Source organism: Cyprinodon tularosa, unplaced genomic scaffold (assembly GCF_016077235.1).
Source record: "Cyprinodon tularosa strain WSP-4 unplaced genomic scaffold, ASM1607723v1 ctg472, whole genome shotgun sequence".
NCBI lineage: Eukaryota > Metazoa > Chordata > Actinopteri > Cyprinodontiformes > Cyprinodontidae > Cyprinodon > Cyprinodon tularosa.
Genome location: NW_024039199.1, coordinates 217,329 through 239,555, shown reverse-complemented (window position 1 = coordinate 239,555; position 22,227 = coordinate 217,329). Strand labels below are relative to the sequence as shown.

Here is a 22,227-nt window from a genome sequence, read left to right as displayed (position 1 = left end):
ATCCATCCATATTTCTCCCTTTCTCCATATAGGCGATCATTTGATCGTAAACGCTCTCCATAGTTCTCCTGTGGCGCGAGCACAGGGCGACTGTTGCACGCTTTTAGCGAGCACGCGCGTTTCCTGTCGCTTGCGCGGTGAATCGTGCCGTCTGCGCTGTGCGGAGATGCAGGGGAAACCGTATGTGGTGGGGAAACGCAGCTCGACGTAACACCGGTATTTCCATCTGAAAAAAAGGCTGTTTTGCTGCTGGAGTCCTCCTCACTCTCCATCTCTCTGTGTGTGCTGTACGTTAACACCCACCAGCAGAAACACCCACCTACCCAACTGACAGACGGAATCTCACTATACATCAGCCATTATCATCCTCCCCTCTCTTATGACAAGGCGCGCACGAGTCCTATCACGAAAAAAGGTTCATTGTGCGACCTGAGTAACACGCAGTAACCGGGTGTCTGCAATGGTAACTGCGTTATAGTTACAGTCAAAGTAATTAGTTAGATTACTCGTTACTAAAACAAGGTAACGGCGTTAGTAACGCCGTTACTTTCAACGCCGTTAGTCTCATCACTGCTAACACTTATCTTTTCACTACTCATCTGGGCATGACTTATCAAATTATACTAACTTTACTAATTTTTGTGAATGAAATTATGAACTATTGATTAATTGTTTGGATTGCTTTTCTTGGTAACAAATCTGAGGAGTCATTTACTTTTGCCCTCCTGGTAGATAGTGACAGTGAGGCTGTCAGTGAGCAGGCATGATAATTTGGAGGCCAAGTTAAGGAGAATCAGGAGGTTATTTTGCTTAAATAAGTTTTTGTTTTTTCAGGCTGTGTTTGTAACAATCCTTAAATCCATTTTCTTCCAGGACAGGCTGGCAAAGTCTTATCCTTCATTGTGTTTTGTTTACGATGTGCATTAACCCTTATTTTCCCAGCAGGTGCAGAAGTCCTCGCAAATAAAATGAACAACTTGGCTGAGAGCAACTAGAGAGAGACAGGGGTTCAGATGGTTGAATTTTTTGGATAGGAGGATTTAAGTAGGTTCTGACTGACTGGACTGACTTGGTTCATAACTGGACTGGATCCGAATCATTGATTATGACATCAGAGAGAAGGTGTTAGAACGCAGCATGACAGATACAGTGTTTAGAGATTGTGAGCTGCATGTTTTGTTCCTGGCTGAAGGCCATTCTGAAGAGCTCTGAGTTTGTTTTAATTCTTCTGGGGTTCTGATATGACCTATGAGGTACAGATTGATGTGGTGGTTTGAAGCTCGAGGACTTTTGTTGGGCTGGAATTGCACACCCATTAAGAGCAGTCATGCTGACAGAGGCATTAAGTGAATGACATGATGAAGCTACAACTTTTTGGAGAAATCGACACCACGGGAGTTTTTTTTTTAATCTTACATGTTTGTCGCTGTTTGTGTCTCTGTGTTTGTCATTTTCTGTTTGTTTACCAACATCTTAATCTTTAGTAAAAAAAAAAAGACGTGGCTTGAAGTTAATTTTGTTTGAATAGCACTGACTACACTATGGATGGAAATGTTTCAAAATGTACAATGGATTTTTGTTTGGTGAGACATTGGACACTTTCTTTCTTGAGTCACAGGATGAATTACACTAAAGGGGGCACAGAGACTAATTTTACACCTAAACTTCTGAAGGACGGATGGTGTGCAGCTGCTGAGATGCAGACATTAAGGAAGTGACTGGATGCCCACTGCTTCAGATGAGAACAGGCCACTGGCAGATATGGTGTGATGGATGTCATGGGATCCTCAGACAAGACTGATGAAAAAAGATAAGTGAACTGACACACCAGACTTGTTATTCACAATGAAAAATTATGAGCAACTTATTTAAAACTGGTTGATTAATACAGATCCATGAATAATATATTTGGTTTACAGGGATCAGCAGGTAGATCTAATACCTTTCTAAACAACACGGCAGTATTTGGGGATTTTTTATTTTTTTTAAACAGTAGTGATGGCAACAACATAGAGTTTAATTATAGGAATAACTTTGTCGACAGGTTGAAACTAGGGGTGTAAATCACATCCATCATGGCGATTCGATTCAGTATCGATTTCCTGACCCAACGATTCGATTATTTTCGATACTCAAGAATACACCACGATATGATTCTATTCGATTAATCGGTTAATTATTTTTTTATTTTTTTTTATTTTTTTACACCTTACAGGCTAAACAAAGTTTCAAGTTTGAAATATATCAATGAAAGCTGTAATATTGTTATGCATTTTTTTTTTAAACAACAGCAAATAACAGAAGCAGAAAAGTTGCATCAAAAAATACTGCAAAAATACTGCAGAAAATCAGTGCAATGAGTTCAATGCAATACTTGGCTCCAGACGTCCCCGCCCCCTTGAGAGAAACTCTGATGCACCTCTCCCAAATTGTAGCTGACCGTAAACAGTGCCGCAGACAGGAGACCAGCTTGTTTTGTTTTTTATGACTGAAATTGCGGAAAACAACTCATGAAGTTTGACCCGCTAGAAGAGCGAGGTGTGCGAGAATGGTGGGACCCTTTTTCCACCTGGATCTCCGCTCTTTTAGGCACTAATGTCCCTCCGTCGTCGGACTAAACTCACCCCCACTTCCTCACCGCCTCTGCCTTAGCTAGACCCACAGTGTGTAGCTCAGACCACGCTTCAATATTGAGCATAATTTAAAAATGTCTGTGTCAAGCTTACTGCAACACACTGCTGCAGGAGTATAACCAGGAAGCGAGGTAGGAGGGCAAAATAGGTTTAGCGCCACCGCAACACGGGAGGGAGAATTACGCCCAGGAACAAATGGATAAAAATAGACGGGAGGAAAACATAAAACATGAATCAATTCTCTTGCGGATGTGTCGATGCATCGGATCGTCGGTTGTTGGATCCATGCATCGATACAAAACGATTATTATTTACACCCCTAGTTGAAACGGTCTACTAATTTTCTCCATATCATCAGGGGGTGAGCTAATCTTAAATAAAGGAATAAAAAAGAGGATTTAGAGATGTTTTACTATGTTATAGAGTGGACTGGTTTTTTGATAAATAGGTTGGTCAGGTTTAAATGTTGAAAATTCAACATTTGGGAATAGTAAAGTAGCAACAATAAAATGCACTTTAGAATAAATTAAAACATTTTAAGACTTAATGAGTTAATGGTGCTTATGGAAATTCAATATCAGGCCCAGGATCTAAAACATCACCATTTGTTTATTATTTATTTTTTATTATTATTTTATTATTTTTTTAACTGCAAGCTGATTTAAAGATAGCAATATAGGAGCTATATCTTTTGGGGATACTATATTGTGGGATGGGTAACCATACACTTCATGCACAAAGCAATGAGAACACCTGAATTTAACACTAGAATGACCAGAGAATGGTCATTTAACATTTCTACCTTTGGAGGCCAGAGACGGGTCGACTGACCTGAAGGATATTAATTAGCATCCTATAAGCAGGTGTGAACATGCACTATTGTTCTGTAAATAAGGCCATTACTGGTGCACCAAAGGAAGGGGGAAAGCTTAACTCTCAACTAGCTGTCTAGTTAGTTCTATTCAGTATATTGTATTTTATAATATAAAGATTATATATATATTATATTTAGCTTAGTTTTATTTTATCAAAAAAGCACAATGAATTAATTTTAATATTTTAAATGGAGATATATTTTACAGCCAGGTACAGCTGTGAGCTATGACCAGAAGTATTTGTGTCTAAGTCAAGAGGACTGAAATTCCAGCATGAGAAATATACAAAAGAACAACTGTTATTTGTTTAAATGCTTTTTATTTTTGTCATTAAAAATGATACAAAAAATACAAGAAATAAAACAATTCCACACATATTTACACTAGGCACAGTGGGGGGCTGTGTGTGTGTGTGTGTAAGTGGCATGTCCTTGTGTGACTGGCATTTCAGCACTCACTCAGCAGTCTGTCTGCACTGTCAGAACATACCTGGCACTGCCAGGGTATGACCCTGGTGCATTTGCCACATGTGTATTTGTAGCAGTCAACGCATCTCACAGTTGCACAATTGTTCCTGCATCGATGGTTGACCTGACACTTTGCCCTTTTGCCTGAGCTGGGTGTGGAAGGTTGTTGCCGAAGCAGTTTCTCCTTGTGTGCCTTCTTCTCACTCACATGAGAGTTACCCAACTCTTTTGCAAGCTCAACCAAGTCTCTCCTGCACCCCAATGCGTGCCTGATAAAGCACATGTGCATTCAGTGCTGCCATGTCAATCATGTTGTAGAACACAGCAACTGGCCATCTCAGTGTTCCTGCACGCACGCTGTACTCCCGCACTATTTGGTCCATCACATCCACACCGCAATTTTTTTATGTTATATTGTATGACCGTGTTTGGCTTCTTTTTGGTGGTATCCTCAGTCTCAACCACGCTGTGCATGCTGCTGAGAACGTAAACTGCCTTCTTCCGTTTGGGCGCATACACTGTAAGTGTGGCACCAGTGATTGAAAACACCTGAGTGGTGAATTCAGTGCGATCCATCTTTCTAGTGGATTGAGGAATTTCCCGGCGTCTCTTGTTTACTGTGGCTAAGCAGTCGTTGTGCAAGTGACAGTGATGTAAAGAAATTGTCCTTGGTTACACTTCTTGTCCATGAAGGGTTCCATCAGCCTCATCACTACAGTCTCGGACAGTCTCTCCCCACTGGGACGAATGGGGTCCTTGCCAAGATATGGGAAGACATTTCAGATGTACTTTGATTTCAAGTCGCAAGCCACCCAAAACTTGATGCCAAATTTGTCCAGTTTTGTTGCAATGTATTGCAGGAAACAGCAGCGAGTCTTTGATGAAAAAAGATGTTCATCAATAGTGATGTGTCGACCAGGGTTGTAGGATGCGATGTAGTTAGAGACAAACGATCCCCAAACATCAGAGATTGCAGCAAACTTATCGGTCTCCACTCGCTCACTGCGTGTAAACATGTGATCAAAGTGTAGGTGTTGCATGATGTCTTGGAAGCGGTTTCGGGCCCTAGTTGCAATGATCCTTGGGTTTGCCAGGTTTGCTGACCAGCTGTCACATAGTGATGGAACCTTTATCAACCCCCTCAAAATAATGACTGAAATAAATGCCATTAGTTCCGGGAGATCCATGAACCAATCCAGCTGCTCTGTGTGACGTGCATGTTGAGTAGTCCATTCTCGAATGCTACGAAGCATGTCAAGAGTGATAAAACAGAGGAAGCTCTGAAGGCGACTCCGGATTCTTCGTCTGGTCTTAGCGCTTGGCTCTCCATCTGTGGCGTACGTTTCTATTGGAGTGAAATGGAGATGTGTCCCCACTTGTTCTTCACACCACACTGTGCCATCTTTCTCTCTGACGGTGTACTCCCCAAACCAGCTCTCTTTTTTGGTAGAGGTAGAGTCCTCTCATCTGCAAGATAAACATCTTCAAATTAACTTTTTGTTTGGTTCCAACTAAAAAAATGTCAGGAAAATAAAATAGGTAGGTTGAGAAATCTAACCCGAAGACAGCTCAGAGTCCGAATCCGGTTGAAGGTCTATGTCTTCTCCATCTGAATCACAAGGGCTGGCACAGCTCAGAATCAGTTCCAATGCCTTCTGAGTGGTGAACCTCTTCTGCATTTTTTTTCTTGTGAACTAAATAGGTGAAGCAGTCACCTATTTTTTCCTCCACAGCACAAAAGGCTGCATGCAAATTTGCATGTGCAAAGTCTCCCAGATCTCTTTTACTTACACTTTTTGCATGATTTTTTTGAGGTGGATCAACACAATTAATTTGGTTAGTTTTCTACTGTAGACCTGCCTCCATCATAGATCGCACCCACCCTCAACATGGACTATTCTAGGGCTGCAACTAACGATTATTTTAAAAATCGATGAATCTGCCGATTATTTTTTCGATTAATCGATGAATCGGACAAAAAATATTTTTTATATTTTATACTCTTTATTCCAAAATAAACATTTTAGACAGAACAAACAAGCACACAAGTACAGGTTGCTCATTAACTGTACTGGTGCAATATCAAAAATAAATGTTTGTGTTAAAACTACGCAAACTTACATGAGAAATGTAGCTGTACATCCACAAAATATAGGCTACTTTGTGTCATAAAGTGCAAAAAAAGAAATTTTTTTTTTAAAAGCCCCTAAGGGGTCCAAACAACAGCCCCCCCCCCCATTTCGACAAATGAGGTTTTTTTTTAGACTAATAGAGTTCTGTCTTTTAAGACAGGAAAGTATAGCAGTTAAAGTTGCTACTTGAGAAAATACTGAACCATAGAGATAAAAATAGCCCTGTGATTCAAATTATAAATTGTATTTGGAATAAAAATGAGAGAACTAGGGGTGCTAAAAAACACATCCTCCAAAGACAGATATTTACATGGGAATGTGGCAAATATAATTAATTGACATATTACTGATCTTGCTGGATTTTATTCTGCTTTACTTCCATAAATTGCAGGATCTTCTTTACTTTATCTTTGCCAGAAGATTTAAACTTTAAAAGCCTTGCCCTCATAATTTGCAAGTTAATTTATTTATAAAGAAAATATAAACGCTGCTTAAGCTAATTCAAATGAAATTAAAAGTAAAATAAGTAGCCAACCTTATCACTGTCTGTAACCTACTAACAAGGTAAGGAAAGCATCAGATGAGCTACCTGAGAAACTAACGTTACGTTTCCCCACTTTAAAACGAAACAAAGTATATATATATAAAAATAAGGTATTATTAAGTTATTTAACAAAAACCGGCTGCTGCAGCCACCAAAACGGTGTCAGTAAACCTGGGAGTCGCAAGGGAAGCCTACTGGCAGGACAGCCGGACTGTCATCATGGTGGTCGCTGCCAATATGCTGCCAACGGTGGTGCCCGCTGCCGGCAGATGCTGCCATCGGAGAGGCTGATTGTGGCTGCTCATGGGCGGTTCTAGACAGGGGCCAATGGGAGCCAGTGCCCCTGTAAATCATGTCCTGGCCCCTGTACTGAAGAAATAATGCTTATAAGAAATTCTAATGATGATATGCGCTGGAACAGACTTGGTTACTAATGGGTCCTTTGGATCTATTTCATTTTTTTCCTTTACTAATTATTTAAAAACAGTTAGGTGATAGCTTCAGTCGTATTGAGATAGGATCCCATTTTTCATCTGCTAAATGTTTTTTTTCCAAACAAATAAAAAAAAGGTACTAAATCAGATTTAATAGAAAATGGTAATTTTAACTTAAGTAAATATGTAAAATTCCTAAATTATGAATGTATATTGACCTCATAAGAAATACAATTTTTATTGAACCTAATTGAAAAGAAATTTCACTTCATACAGCTCTCTTAATATATTTAAATCCCTTGCCCTGTTTTTTATTTCATGCTTTTCTGTGCCCCCATGAAAACACGCTGGCCCCCTCCTGGCTCCCTGGTGCATTTGGTCTAGATCCGCCACTGCGGCTGCTGCCGGCAGAGCTTGCCATCGGAGAGGCCGATGGTGGCTGCTGCCGGCAGAGGCGACTTATTGGCAGATAAAGTACTCCGTTCCATCAAGTAAATGTGACATTATATATATATGTGTGTGTGTGTGTGTGTGTGTGTGTAGTTTCATGTTTAAAATGACAAGAAATATGAAAAAGCTTATGGTCGGCAAGTTGTAGTTACTCTCATATGACAGCAGATGGCAGTGAAAGCCCAAATTCATGAGATTAAATGTTTGAAGTCAATTTTTAAACGTCTGTCCAACAATATTTTTTTTTTTTTTTTTTGAATCATCACTGGCCGGTCTAAACATATTAAAGGGATAGTTCGGTATTTTTGACATGAATCTTTATGGCATCCCCATCACCAGTGTCATGCAATCACACTGACTTACCCCTGGCAGCGTCCTGTGAGCAGAGTTCTCGTCCAGTTTTGGTCAAGCCGAAAGTAGTCCGGCAGGTTTGCTAGACCCAGCGAAATAAAACGTTTCTCTTCCCAAAACATTATGTGTTCAAAAGAGTGATATTTTTGCATCCCAAAAACGTTGTAGTGGAAAAGTCACACGTCGTTATCACTTGGTCCTATTTTCTCTCTGTTCGTATCAGTGCGCGCCGTCATTCAGACAGCGAGCTCAACAACAGCCAGATGCATGTCTCCCTCCGCCTAGCTCCTAGCTGGGCGGAGGGAGACATGCATCTGGCTGTTGTCAGGTTAGTAGGCCCTAGCTGTCTGAATGACGGCGTGCACTGATACGAACAGAGAGAAAATAGGACCAAGTGATAACGACGTGTGACTTTACCCTAACCCTAATTAGTTGTGAAATATTCCTCCTTATGTTTTCTTTATCATTACACAACTTTTTCAGCATTTGATTGCCCCCATCCCAACTTTTTTGGAAACGCGTTGCTGGTATCAAATTCACAATTAACATATATTTTCCAATGAAATGGTCAAATTTGTCATTTTCAACATGTCTGTGCCCATTTTGCAGCTAAAGATGACCTTATATTTGCAGAATATTACATTTTGTTTTTATTCGCATTTCACAACGTCCCAATTTTTTCCTGATTTGGAGTTGTAGGCTATAGCCTGACAACAGGACTGGTTGTTTTGTCCGGTCAGCTGTGCTGATAACCAAAATGTTGAAGTAGCATCTGAAGCTATGATTTATTAGTTAATATTCAATGCTAACATTCTTCTTCCATGTTCTGTTCTTTCTCACAGATTGATCCATCTGTGATACCACTAATGAGTGATGGTGACTTGGCAGAGTACATTCCTAAATCAGGGGACCGAATAGCTGTGGTGGCCTTTTGTAGGCGATCCAGCACAGCCAGTAATTCAAGAAGAGACCATATACTGACTCGACTGCGCCGAAGACTATCAGCACCAGGTGTGAAGCCTTCAAAAAATTCAACTTGGATTGGGAATAAGAATGCAGAAAAAAGAGAGAGGCGGATTGAATTAGGATGGATGGATTTTGATTCTAAGCAACAGCAGTACAAGCAGGTGAAGGCCATTAAAGGTGGAGGAACCAGACATTTGACCATTGATAAAAACCTAACAGTGGAGGAAGTAAGGGTCATGGCAGAAAATATTTTTTTTCCAGATGGGGCATCAAAGAACAAAAAGCTCTCATGTTACCATTCTGAAATTCAGTCGTCACAGATTGAAGTGGAGATATCAAGCACTATTGAGCAACTGTACAACCTCAGTCGTGTTCGAATACTACGACTGTATCTCTGCACCAAGTTAAGGGATGTACAGATAGAAGAAGACATCCATCCCAAAACCCCGCAGAGCTCAACTTCAGTTGCAGATGTTGCTGAAAGTTCTTTTGAAGTCAGGCAGTACTTACCAGAACCAGATGACGACTATGTTGTCAACATCGAGATTCCCACAGACAATAACATGGACGACACAGTGGTTTGGACTGGCCAGTACACATTAGCAGGAAATGAAGCTTCCCCTGTTACAGTGTCTCTTGTTGTAGATAATATGACCCCTGCTGATTCATCTCCATTGGCACAGCCTGTCAGTGATCCTAAACCGCCTCTAAGCCAACCATTAGTTACAGGGGTGGAACCCACAGTTGCAGGAATAGGCCTACTGCACACTATCTCTTCAACAGCCAGTGAATCCTTGCCATGTAATTCTGTGTATTCCTCAGTTTTTGACCTGACCACTACTGAATCTCCTCCCCAAGACTCTTGGATGTTGCAGCCTCCTGTTGCAGACTCTTTCCCTGAGTCAGACAGTGACCATGTGCCCAGTGTCACGTTAATCATACGTAGAGGACACTGTCTCGCTGATCTTATCAAGGCATTTAAAGATCCTCATGTTTTAGAGTCAGAGATCTACATTAAGATGCGATTGCCTAATGGTCAGCTTGAAGAGGGAGAAGGGATAGGATTGCTCCGTGATTGCATCACAGAATTCTGGACAGAGTTCTATGGGAGATACACAATGGGCCGTGATGCCAAAGTGCCTTTTATCAGGCACGATTTTCAAATTGAAGAATGGAAGGCTGTTGCTAGGGTGCTTGTTTTGGGATGGAAACGTGCTGGGTACTTCCCAGTGCAGCTAGCAGCCCCATTCCTGGAGGAGGTGCTGTATGGGTCTGCAGTTAGCAGCTGCAAGGATGGATTTCTACAGTATGTGTCAGATCAGGAGAGACAGATTCTTCTCAGGGCCTTGGATGACATTGATTCAGTCGAAATGGAGACTCTGCTTGATCTCCTTGATGTCCATGAGTGTCACCAGGTGCCAAATAAAGATAATCTTGTCCCATTACTCTCACAAATGGGTCATAAGTCTATAGTCCAAGCACCAATGTACATCATTGAATGCTGGCGCCCCGTAGTTGATACCTTAGCCCGCACTCTCCCGATCGATGAGCTGCATAAACTGTTAGAGCAAAAAAAACCAACTTCGAAGGCCGTGAAGGAGCTTCTCCAGTTCCCAGATGTGATGACCGCAACACAGCATGCAGTTGCTCGCCATCTGAAACGTTACATTGTGGAAGCTGACCATCAAACTTTACAAAACTTCCTGAGGTTTTGCACTGGCTCAAATTTGGTTGGGCATTCCATTAAGGTTGAGTTTACTGAAACATCTGATTTTCAGCGCAGGCCTCAGGCTCACACATGTGGGTGCATTCTTAAATTGCCTGTTGGTTACTACAATTACCCAGACCTCAGGAATGATTTTAATAGTGTGCTGACTAGTTCTGTGTGGGTAATGGATATAGTGTAGATTGTCTCATCAGCTACATAATGTCAGTTTGCAGTTCTCAATAGTTTGGTTAGCTTTTTGAAGGAAGGCAGTTGGTAAGCTGTTCTGATACTAAATAACTCAGGTTATTTATTTGTTAAATAATAATAAGTAAACTGAATATGTGCAAAACATTTTATTTTTCAATGACACATTTTGTAAACATTCCTGGATAAAACAGGTGTCAACTTTCTTAAGTTCTTGCACAAGTGTTTAAAACAAGCAGTTGTGAATAACACATTTACAGGTTTTAGTCTAGTAAAGAAACAACAAATCTTATTTTGTTTTATTATGCCTAAAAATATTTTTTTTTCTGAACCATGTGCAATGTTTTACATATGGGCAGATGTTGTTTTCAATTAAGAGCAAACATTTTTAACAGGGTTCTTTATATATTTAGTATGCCCTGTATTCCTTGTCATGATGAGGAACTGTTACTTGTTCAACTGAAAAGCAGCGCGTTTTAAACAATAAATGTTGTTTTTGCAGAAGTCATCTTATGTGTACTGTGCTTTTTATTACTGTTTTTAAGCTGGGGGATACATTATGTGTTCAAAATAAATAGATTCAGATCCTAGGCTAATTTTCTTCAGATTTGCTGTAAACACAGGTGAAAGAGATGTGTTTGTCTCTCTCTACAGCCACCTACTCAATTAGTAGTGGACGAACAAAGTCCCTCAAAGTAATGTACAATTCCTGTGCCTGTGGACAGTTTGAAGAAAACTCCAATCCCCTCTCCAACATCACATTTGCGCAAAAATCAAATATTTCAGGATTGCATGGAACAGAACTTAAGAATGTGCAGTTTTCCTTACATACAGCTAAATCGTCTGCATTAACAGGCACGAGAAGATCATCAGCTCCCCACAAATGTGATGCCACATACATCAGATCAGGTATGCCAGACGGCACACTCGCGTTTGTAGAGGGGCGGATGCGATGTGCGTTCCAGATGTTCATGATGCTGTTTAACTCGTCCTGAAAAAAGGAAATATACATAGGTCAGTGATATTTAGAATCCCAAGAAAAATGTTTTGATGAAAGAAATGTGCCGTATTTTCACAACTATAAGGCGCACATCAACTAGGGTGACCATATTTTCATTTGGGAAAACCAGGACACCTTGGAGCGGGGGGTTTGATTGAAAGAACAAATGTCTCATCATCGGGATTTGCTCCGTGATGAGAGGAAATGTTACTTGTTACTAGTTGTTTTAATGGTTATAGAGTCAGATATGTGGCGGTAATGTTTGGTTTATCTAAAGGTTTTTATCTGTTACTGTGTAAATGAGTTTGGCTGTAATTTAAGGACAGATTCTAAGAAATCTGCAGAGTGGGAACTATAAATCTGATAGGAGTTTAATTTTTTTATTGTTTTGCACAATATGCTTAACTAAGTATTTTTTGTTGTTGAATATTAGAGATTTTGCAGATACATTTTGTAGGTACATTGTTTAGATTTAGTTATATCTCTCTACCCCTTTTATAGAATAGAATAGAATAGAAAATCCCTTTATTGTCCCACAATGGGCAAATTTACAGCAGCAGAAAGATTATTGAAAATGGTCACACAAATGAGGACCTTAGAAAAATGTATAAGAATAACATAATAGGGAAGGGTTAAAATATAAAAAATAAAATTCTGTAAAGTGTTTTAACAATATAAAACTGGAGAATAAATAACCAATATGCAGCTATGGACATTTTTACAGTAATGGATATTTGAAAATAGCAGCAACATCAGAGATGTGCAGAATGACAGCAGCAGGTTATTTAACTGACTAAGGTTTCTATCATTACATTTGATTTGATTTGTTCCTGCTCCCGGCTGTTGGACCTTTATTCCACTCTGGATTCTTGTGAGTGTAGTCTTTGTTCACTTTAACTTTTTAAAAAATAAATAAACAAACAGTTTTGAAAAGCTCGGTATTCATTCTTTTCCTGCTTTGTGTGTCACCTTTCACGGTTGCTAAGCAACAAAGCATACGGCGGTGAAACCCGCTGAAGGGTGGACCTGTTCGAATTTACAGCCAAAACTCTTCCAGTCTCCTTATTTTCAAGGACTTTGAATGATCCAGTCTAGGTAGACCGCGTCCTTGGAGGATGCAGCCCAGGATTTCGAACAGAGCCTCTGATTAAGAACAGGGCTGCCCGCACTGACGCGGCTCAGGGATTACGTCACACGGAGCGTTGTGCGCAGTGAAATCAGGACATTTCCTTACTTTCTAAAAAAAAAAAAAACCCGGGACAGGACGTGAAATACGGATATGTCCCGGGAAATACGGACGTTTAGTCACCCTAATATTTTCGCCTCAAAATGTGCGGTGCGCCCTATGTGTGTTGTAACTGCGACTTTTGAGACCACCTCATTGAGGAGATGATGAAAGAGTGGCTGAGGGAGGTCTATGTGAGGAGACCAGGTGGTTTTTTTTCACTCATCACAATCGCTGTTAATCTGACTCCATGCGTGCCCATCTCACAGCTGATGTGAACGCGCTGCTGCAGCGAGAGATGGAAAAATTGAAGTTTTGCTGCTGGACGCGCCGCATCAACCGTTTTTCATCTAAAGAATATAAATCTTGCAGCTATATTTGCTGTGATCAGTGGGAGTAAAGTAGTTTTAATATGTATTTAAGATGCGCAGTAAAACAAAATCACTTCGGACGGTGAAAACTTTCCTTTACAAACAATGAAGATGCTCTCTATCTCTAGGCTATTCCGTCCCTCTCTTTATTTATATCAGAGGTTATCTAATATATTACTGTGCATTCATTAGCCTACTTACCTTAATGGGTCCCATGAAACACAGCTGGATTAACGCCTTGTCCAGATAGTCCCCTGTGAAAAGACCTTCATCCTTCAGCTCGCTAAACATCTGGATCCAGTAATCAATTCCTTGTCTTCTCATCACTCCCCACCAACTTTCTATTCTTTGGTTAGCAGTGCTTTCTCCTGTTAAAAAACTTGATTGTCCTGCTCTATTGTCTTCATCATTCCGTCTCAAGTACACCTGCATGTCTCTCAAGACCACATTCTCGGTTCCCATGTCAGTGCGCAAAAGTCTGGGATAGCCCCCCATCCTTTCTATCGCCTCTGCATAGTAGCCCCCAACCACACATGGATCACTATTTGTAAAGGCGGCCCTGAGCCAAATAATCTTTCTGCTATATCCATCAATGCAACCATTTATGCATATGCCATAAGGCTTGAGCTTGTCATAAGAATCGATGTGCCATATGAAATTAGGCCCACGGGAAAAGTATTGTCTGCGTCTCAGTCGTCGTCTGCGGCGGGACTGAGCGCTTTCAGGGTCAACTGCGCTGAGAATGATGCGCACATCTTCTTTTCTCACGCGCAAACCATGTTCTATACATTTATAGTACATCCAGCGGTACCCATGTAACCTCCCAGAGCCTTGGAGTTCGTTCAAAATGAACTCTATAATATGACCTAAATCGTCATACTCACGACGGCGGAGACGGTTCGCCCTCAGCATCCTTTTTAATGTGCTTAAACTCATAACCATCCCATGCTGGGTGGCTAGAGTTCTCAATATTTCCTTATATGCCATGCCCAAACCATGGTATATCCTGACCAGATCCATCTCAAAGGCTACGAAACGGAAATGTAATCTATTCGACCAGGAGTTTCCACTATCTTCTGGATTGATTACTATAGCCTTTTTGTGCACACAATTTATTCGAGCGCACGTTTTAATTACTCGTGGGTGCGTTTTAGTAGATCGAGATCTCGAATATACTATAACGTGCTCATGTTTACATGTGCCAAGACAATATTGAGTGCACGTTTTACATATTGCTGCCACGTTTAAGTAGATCGTGCACACAATGTTCTATAACCATGTTCACTAAATTGTGCTCTCGTTTTAATAAATTGTGCGCTCGTTTTAGTAAATCGTGCGCTCGTTTGAGTAAATAGTGCACTCGTTTAATAAATTGTGCCCTCGTTTTACTATGCTTAAAATGAGAGCTCAATTTAGTAAAATGAGCTCACACTATAGTAAAACGAGAGCACTATATTATAAATTGTGCCCTCGTTTTACTATGCTTAAAATGAGAGCTCAATTTAGTAAAATGAGCTCACACTATAGTAAAACGAGAGCACTATATAGTAAATTGTGCACACGATTTAGTAAAACGAGGGCACAATATAGTAAAACGAGGGCACAATATAGTTAAACGAGCGCACAATGTAGTAAAACGAGCGCACATTCTCTCAACATGCAAAACTTTTTGCGATGACCCCTCTAGGGCTCCGTATGTAACTGTGTTTTGCCGCTTGCAGTTTTGTCTTTGCACTTGTACAAGTGTTTCCGAACGGTCAATTTTTTTAGATGTAAATTTGTTTCCCTATAATGTATTTTTTTTCTCTAAAATGAAACTTTCTCTCACCTAAAATCTAACTTATTTAAAATGTGAATTTGTTTCCTAAAATGTAAATTTGTTTGCTAAAATGTAAATTTGTTTTTAAAAATTTTAACTTTTTTTTCCAAAAATACATTTGTTTCATAAAATATAATTTTGTTTCTTCAAATGTTATTTTGTTTTTTATTTGTTAATGTGTTTTTGAATTGTAAATGTGTTTTGCACTTCTCAGCCACCGTAATGGAGGGACGCTCAGACCTATACAAGCTAGACAAGCACCCTGACTGCCATTAGGTATCGCGATGAAATCCTTGCACCCATTCACAGATCCTATGCTGGTGCAGTGGATCCTGGGTTCCTCCTGGTGCACGACAATGCCCGGCCTCATGTGGCAAGAGTATGCAGGCAGTTCCTGGAGGATGAAGGAATTGATACCATTGATTGGCCCCCACACTCGCCTGACCTTAATCCAATAGAACACCTCTGGGACATTATGTTTCGATCCATCCGACGCCGCAAGGTTGCAACTCAGACTTTCCAGGAGCTCAGAGATGCCCTGGTCCAGATCTGGGAGGAGATACCCCAGGATGCCATCCGTCGTCTCATTAGGAGCATGCACCGACCTTTTCAGGCATGCATACATGCATGTGGGGGCCATACAGATTACTGAATACCATTTTGAGTTGCTGCAATGGAAATTCAGCAAAATAGAATAGCCTGCCGCATAATTTTTTCACTGCAATTTCTGGGGTGTCTTTGAATTCAGCCCTCTGTTGGTTGAAAATCTTCATTTCCATCAAATGATGTGGCATCCTTTTGTTCCTAACAGATCACCCAGTCCATATCAGTTTAAATAAACAGCATGACTTTTTCCCCATTAAGATTTGATGTGTTTTCAAAGTGTTCCTTTAATTTTTTGAGCACTGTATATGGTAATGAAACATATTCATGAGCTGCCTAGCAGGTAGTAAACCCACTACCAAGGGCACAGGTGTGTTTATATGTAAACTTATACCTGAAAAGGGGGATAATTGAATAAATGAGCCACAGACATGTTCTTTCCACTGCTCTAACATGTTGGCTGAGGAGAAAGTTCCAGTTCTCTTTGGTATGGCATACTTGTGCTAGGCTGCCCCTGATGGTCATATAAGGCACTGCATGTACTAAGGCAAATAGACCATGACTGCGTACTTAAACCAAATTGCTGTTAAAAAAAATGTATATATTTATATAAAAAAATAACTTTCAAATTTGTAAAATCAGACATTTTATGTTTGTAAAACATAAAATGTGCAAATATAACCAGTAACAGTAAATACACCTGACTTATGCTACATTCACACAGGAAGCAACAGGCTCCCAGCATCACTTTGTTTACATGCAAAGTCAATGGTTGACGCGCCTCAAGGCGCAGCAAAAGGTCCCGCAGCGGGTTTTGAGCAGCAGGCGCAGCGCGTCTGAGCAGCTGAAGCAGCGGGTGCGTGTGAGGCGCGCAACGCGCTGCTGCTCAAGATGGAAAAATTTAACTTTTGCTGCTCGACTCGCCGCATCAACCAATCAGAGAAGCTGATCTGGGAGCTGGCTGGGAGACAGACACATCGCTGATAATACAGAGTGCTGTGATCACTCCTCTGAAACAGTTTATTAACACGTAAATTAACTTAAAATGCTGAAACCTGCCTACAAAGCGTGTTCGCTTTTATTATCCAGGTACCTGCAGTTTGGATTATGTACATGAAAACCACCTTCCAGCCGCCACGTCGAACCGTGAGGAGGCGACCGGGCCATAGGCTGCTGTTGAATGGGATTCCTACTCACAGCGCTTGTATGTGGGGGTCTGAGCGGCTCCGACAGAAATAATATTGGAAGGCAGGATGGTAATCCGGATAAACTGACTGCACTGATTATTGCATTCACTGCACATGAATCTTATTCATGTGCAGTGAATGCAAATGCTACTACAACAACTATTATATCTACTACTACCACTATTGGCCTGTTAGTACTACTAGTACTTCTACTAATATTTACAAAAACTACTCATATTGCTATATATTATATTTTTATTGTTGTCATTATTATCATAATCATCATCATCATTATTATCATTATTATTATTATTATTATGCCCAAATAAAGTCCTTAGAAAACATCATTCAGGATCAAATAGATTCTTTATTTCCTCTGTCAACTAATGCATCAGTTCCAATCATTTCAAAAAGTGTTTCTCTGAAGTCTCAAAAGATGAAGGTTGTGGATTTAATTTCCGACACATGGTGACATTTATCTATTTAAAAAGTCTAAACCTTCTTAACAGCATTAACTGATATAAAACTATAGCCAATATATAATCTATTTGCTATAGTTTCCAACTAAAATGCTCTTTTCCCTCTCTTTCAATCCGAGGTAAATGCATAGGGCATTAATAAGGCATTCAATAAATGTTAATCAGGGAAAAAAGAAAATCTCCAGTCTAGACAGAGACTGGAAATAGAGATTCTATCTGATCAGAGGAAACTTAGATGTTTGAGTCACAAAGTTGAAATTTCAACAACTAACCAGCCTTCAAGGGATACTCCAGTTTCCTCCTGTTTTAACTATTTTATTCTCCTGTTCAGATTCCTGATGTTGCCCGAGCGGCATGTTGATATCTCATCTTCTGCAGCTCTAGAGAGAGAGAGCCTGACTGCACGCGCACCGCCATCTGATTGGTCAGTTGCTGACAATCATCAGATTCCAGCTGCTCTCTTTTCTCTCCCCAATGGCCAGCGTGCATTCATTGTGCATTTTGCGCTACCGCTCGCTGAATGTGTCCCTATTGGAAGATGAGGCTCTGCGCACATAGCATGTTGAACATTTAGGGAGGAGCGGTGTGACAGATCAACTGGTGACGAGATTAATTGGTTAGAATCTATGCGCACCGCAGATGTTACTGAAGCTTAGGTAGCTGTGTTGATGCCTGGCGAAAAAAATATTCCAAAAAATCAACCGACATATTTAATGAATTAATTTCTGTTTTGTTTTATTTCTTCAGATTAGAACGATGTGGTAAAGAACTTGTATCCACAGAAAAGCAGATAGTGGAAAGAATCCCACACAGTGAACAGAGTCGTTCACAAGTGTAAAGAAAAAATACAAATAAAAGTCTGTCTCACACTGGAGTGTCATTTCTCCTGCTGAACGATAAGCTCTAAATGAAAACCTGTAGCTTGGACGATAAAGTCCGCCCACTTTATACATTCCTGAATGTAAATATGAATCCATTAAAGAGGCCTGTCATTCAGAAAGCACATGTGTAAGCAGCACCTATTTAAGAAAAACTGACTGCAAGCAGAACAATTGGGCTTCTCATCCTTCCAACTATTCCCACTTTATTTTTTGAATATTGACAAAAAGTTATTTTCTTGTTATTAGATTCCATGCTCTCATGTTTCCTTTATTCTCCTATTTGGACACAAATACAAGTCTCTACTACGGTGTTGTTGTTTTTTTTTAGTGGATCCCAAAACTCTGTCCTGTATGATGAACTGTATCAGGTAACACTAATTGTGGTTTGAGGAAAGAAACATTTAAACAAAATTTAAATCCCAGATTTAGCAGCTACCGCTACGGTGTGGGTATGAGTCGCCATGACTCCTTGATGTTTTGTCTAGTAGAAAAATGCAGATATTCTTAAACGAAGAACTAGATTAATTTGTGACAAACGGGGTCCACAGCACAGCTGTTTGAAGAGATTAGTTGGCTGCGTGGTTGCCCGATCAAAATGCCGCCAATGTAAACAAACGGGTCAGTATAAAGGTTATAATTTATCCTGGCCTAATATCTATCCAACACACGTCTGTAGTGTGTGGATAATGTGAAATATTATGAGAAATTGAAGTTTGGGGATCAAATAAACGCATCGTGAGGATCTGAAGCGTCAGAATCTGCAGTGTCACAGATTAACTTGTGATCCAGCGGGATCTGGAGGAATATGGGCTGTAAAACACTCCATCTCCTGGGATTTTGTTTGGATGTTATAATCTTATCCTCAATTAGGGTTGTAGCAGCCTACTTTAAAATTTTATCTGTTATTGTTGATTTTTTACTGTTATTGATGTTTAACTGTTATTGTTGATTATTTTTAATCATTATGAACCCGTCATGTTGTGTGACCATGTTTACACAGTCAGCTGTTATCTTATTCCCTTCAATTGTTTTGAGGACGCCACATTATTTGGTTTGCATGCAGAACAACTTTAAATCATTCACACTTTTCAAGTTACTGGCAATAGAGTATAGTTTTGTCTACTTTTACTATTAGTTTAAATTGTTTGCTTCACTGGTACAATTAGAATGACAAAAAAGCAACTCAGCACAAAACGCTGATTGCGAGGAAATGTTTGTCATTTCAGAGTTAGGAAATAATATTATATTGCCCATCTGTGGAAAATATGTTGAAATAAAACAAGGGCATAAAGATATCTGTGGAGACGAACCCGCGGCCATACTTGCTTTTATTTGCAAGGCGTCTCTTTACCTGCCGAGCTATTGATACAAACACTCCATCTGACCCCACCTGCGATAATGAACCTGTTGGTTGTGTCTGCTCTGCCTGTTGAACAGCTGGTCTAGATCAACTGGTGACAGTTAATGCTTCAGAGTCTGCTGATCGTCTAAAACATGTTTGAATTCCAGAATATCAGATATAATTACAATTTTTTTTCCTTCTTTCCTCTTAGAACTGAATGGGGCCATCCCATAAAGAGATAGTTAGACAGTAAGTTATGCAGCGTAGCTATTAAAAGAGAAAATAATAACTAGATCTTTTTTTTTTTTCGATCCGATATCTACCGTAAAATCTCCCTATTTTATTTCTTCATTGTTTGGCAGCAGTTAGTATGGAGGCTCTGCTGCTTCTTTTAATGCTTTAGTACAGCAGGTTCTGCATTTGTTCGCCCCGATGCCCAAAATATCACATATATTCACACAATATATAAACTGAATTCAGAGATTTCACTCTTCCCCGCAGCAGGTATGTTATTTTGCTTTGTTCCTGCAACACATCTTAAACTTTAAAGACATTTATAACTCCTCTGGAAACGAGTTGGACTGTAAGTAATTAGTTTCCCTCCATATAAACAGAAAGCGCTTTTGAGAAAAAAAAAAAAAGGGAAAATTTTATTTTCGCTCATTTTAATTTACAAGACATACAGGATGACAGAAAAATGGAAAAAATACGAAGTTAGTTGTTCCCATTGACCTTTTATTGCACTGGCTGTTTTTCCTTCTCATACAGCTTTCTGTGGTTTTTCTACTCGGTTCTTTCTCTCATCGCTGAGGCTCTGAAACAAACAGATAAACAACAACAGGACAAGTTCCTCAAATCTCTGTGTGCGGGTTTGGAGAAATCCCTAAAACATGCTATATGCTTTCTTACTACAATTAAATACCTTTGTGATGGTGACTTCTTAAAATCTCAACGTATTTCATATCGATCAGATAACAAAATAATTTGTAGTTCTTGGAGTCTACACGCAGCTTACTTCCTGTTTGAGGAGAGGGCTCCTGAAAAGCCCCGCCCACAGACACATCTGCGGTTTTCCAGCTGCTGTCACCAGCTGATCTCGTCACCAGTTGATCTGTCACAGCGGCCCTGACAGAAAGCACCACAGAAACCTTCATGGGAACGGAGAGCAGAGGACCTTTGTTCCTCTACAGAACCAGAAGCAATAACCAGAAACACTGAGATTTATTGCTGCTGACAGCAAGCAGAGCAGCAGACCATAGCAGAGATCAAGGAACCATCTCTGGGAACAGAGAACCAATCACAGTTCATGTCTCTTTCTCCTCACAGAGAGAAAAAACTCACTAAGAAACAAGAAAGTTAGAATCAAATGTGATTTTACCTTTAATTTCTGACAGAAAGCTGTTTTAATCCTCCTGTTCTTCAGAGACCAAATGGATCCTGAGCTTCTGTTCCCTGTTCTTTACCTGCTTCAAGTAAACATGAGAACCAGGAAAGACTCAGCCCCTCCCACCCTCATTTACAGGAAGTCGAGTGAGTTTATCTCTGACTGGGACTGTACATGAAGCGTTCAAGGACATTCAGTAATATTCATACTCCACATTTAATGGACATATTTATCTTCAAGGAGACATAATGATGGACTTTGTTCATCAGCTGATATTTTTTTGGAGTGTTGATTAAAACTATTTCATATATTGTAGATTTATTAGATATTCAGCTGCATTAAAATCGTTTTCATCTATAGTCAGATCCTCTAGTTTTTGCTCAATTTTTCTACTATAAATCTGAATATTTCAAGTTAAAATTTTAAGTTGTATAATAAAAAATAATTTAAATTTTTTTTAAACACAACAAAAAACAAATATGTAAAATAATGATAAAGTAAATAGCAGCAGTAGGGAACCATTTGTTACCAAAATCTTTCCCATCTTCCATAAACTTTATTAATAGAAAAGCATCAAATGTCTCCTGATCTCAACAAACAGGATCTGGTTCCTTCTTCCTTCTAAATCAGTTCAGCTAAATTTAAAGAAAAGTTTGGTCCAAATCTGCCTTTGATTAAAGGTCCATGGATGTTTGTGGTCCTATTTAATCCCAAACATTGACCTGAAATATCAGTGTAAGCTATGGCGTAGGATTTGTAATGATTTATGATTGTAAAAAACAGACTTTATGTGTCGATTTTCTCTTTACGGAATGTTTTTATTGCAAATATGCTGAATTACTTTTTATCTGTGGACGCTTACGGACAAATGGAATATAAACAATCTAAGATTGGATTTATAATACGCCTCAGGATCGCTTTAAATGTAGGATTCAGAGGGTGTATTTATAAATTCAGATTTAATATGCTGCTATATCTTTATTGATTGTGCTTTGGTGCTCACTGTGTCCATAAAATGAACTCTATGGTTGGATTGTAGAGAATCTAATCTTTCTAATGATGTCTTACATGTCTCTATTGGTCAATTCTTACCATTATTTCCATGCATTCCGACTTGTTAGATGGAAATATATCAAACCACCAGCAGGTGAACCGGTGGATTTTAAGAGAAC

The 22,227-nt window shown here is 39.7% G+C and overlaps 1 protein-coding gene and 2 long non-coding RNA genes across 3 annotated transcripts; 1 reads left to right on the top strand and 2 right to left on the bottom strand.

Moving 5' to 3' along the window:
• Positions 1-261: 261 nt before the first annotated feature.
• On the bottom strand, positions 262-21,169 carry LOC119794251. The gene is made up of 3 exons (XR_005282200.1): positions 21,050-21,169; positions 15,179-15,183; positions 262-274 (listed from the first exon to the last, which is right to left on the bottom strand). It is a non-coding gene; the product is annotated as an uncharacterized LOC119794251 (long non-coding RNA).
• Positions 7,433-11,277, top strand: LOC119794248. Its single transcript, XM_038301711.1, has 2 exons — positions 7,433-7,576; positions 8,729-11,277. The coding sequence occupies exon 2, from the start codon at positions 8,753-8,755 to the stop codon at positions 10,757-10,759; it is 2,007 nt and encodes a 668-aa protein (XP_038157639.1). The 5' UTR covers positions 7,433-7,576; positions 8,729-8,752; the 3' UTR covers positions 10,760-11,277.
• On the bottom strand, positions 20,320-20,732 carry LOC119794250. The gene is made up of 2 exons (XR_005282199.1): positions 20,594-20,732; positions 20,320-20,485 (listed from the first exon to the last, which is right to left on the bottom strand). It is a non-coding gene; the product is annotated as an uncharacterized LOC119794250 (long non-coding RNA).
• Positions 21,170-22,227: the final 1,058 nt, after the last annotated feature.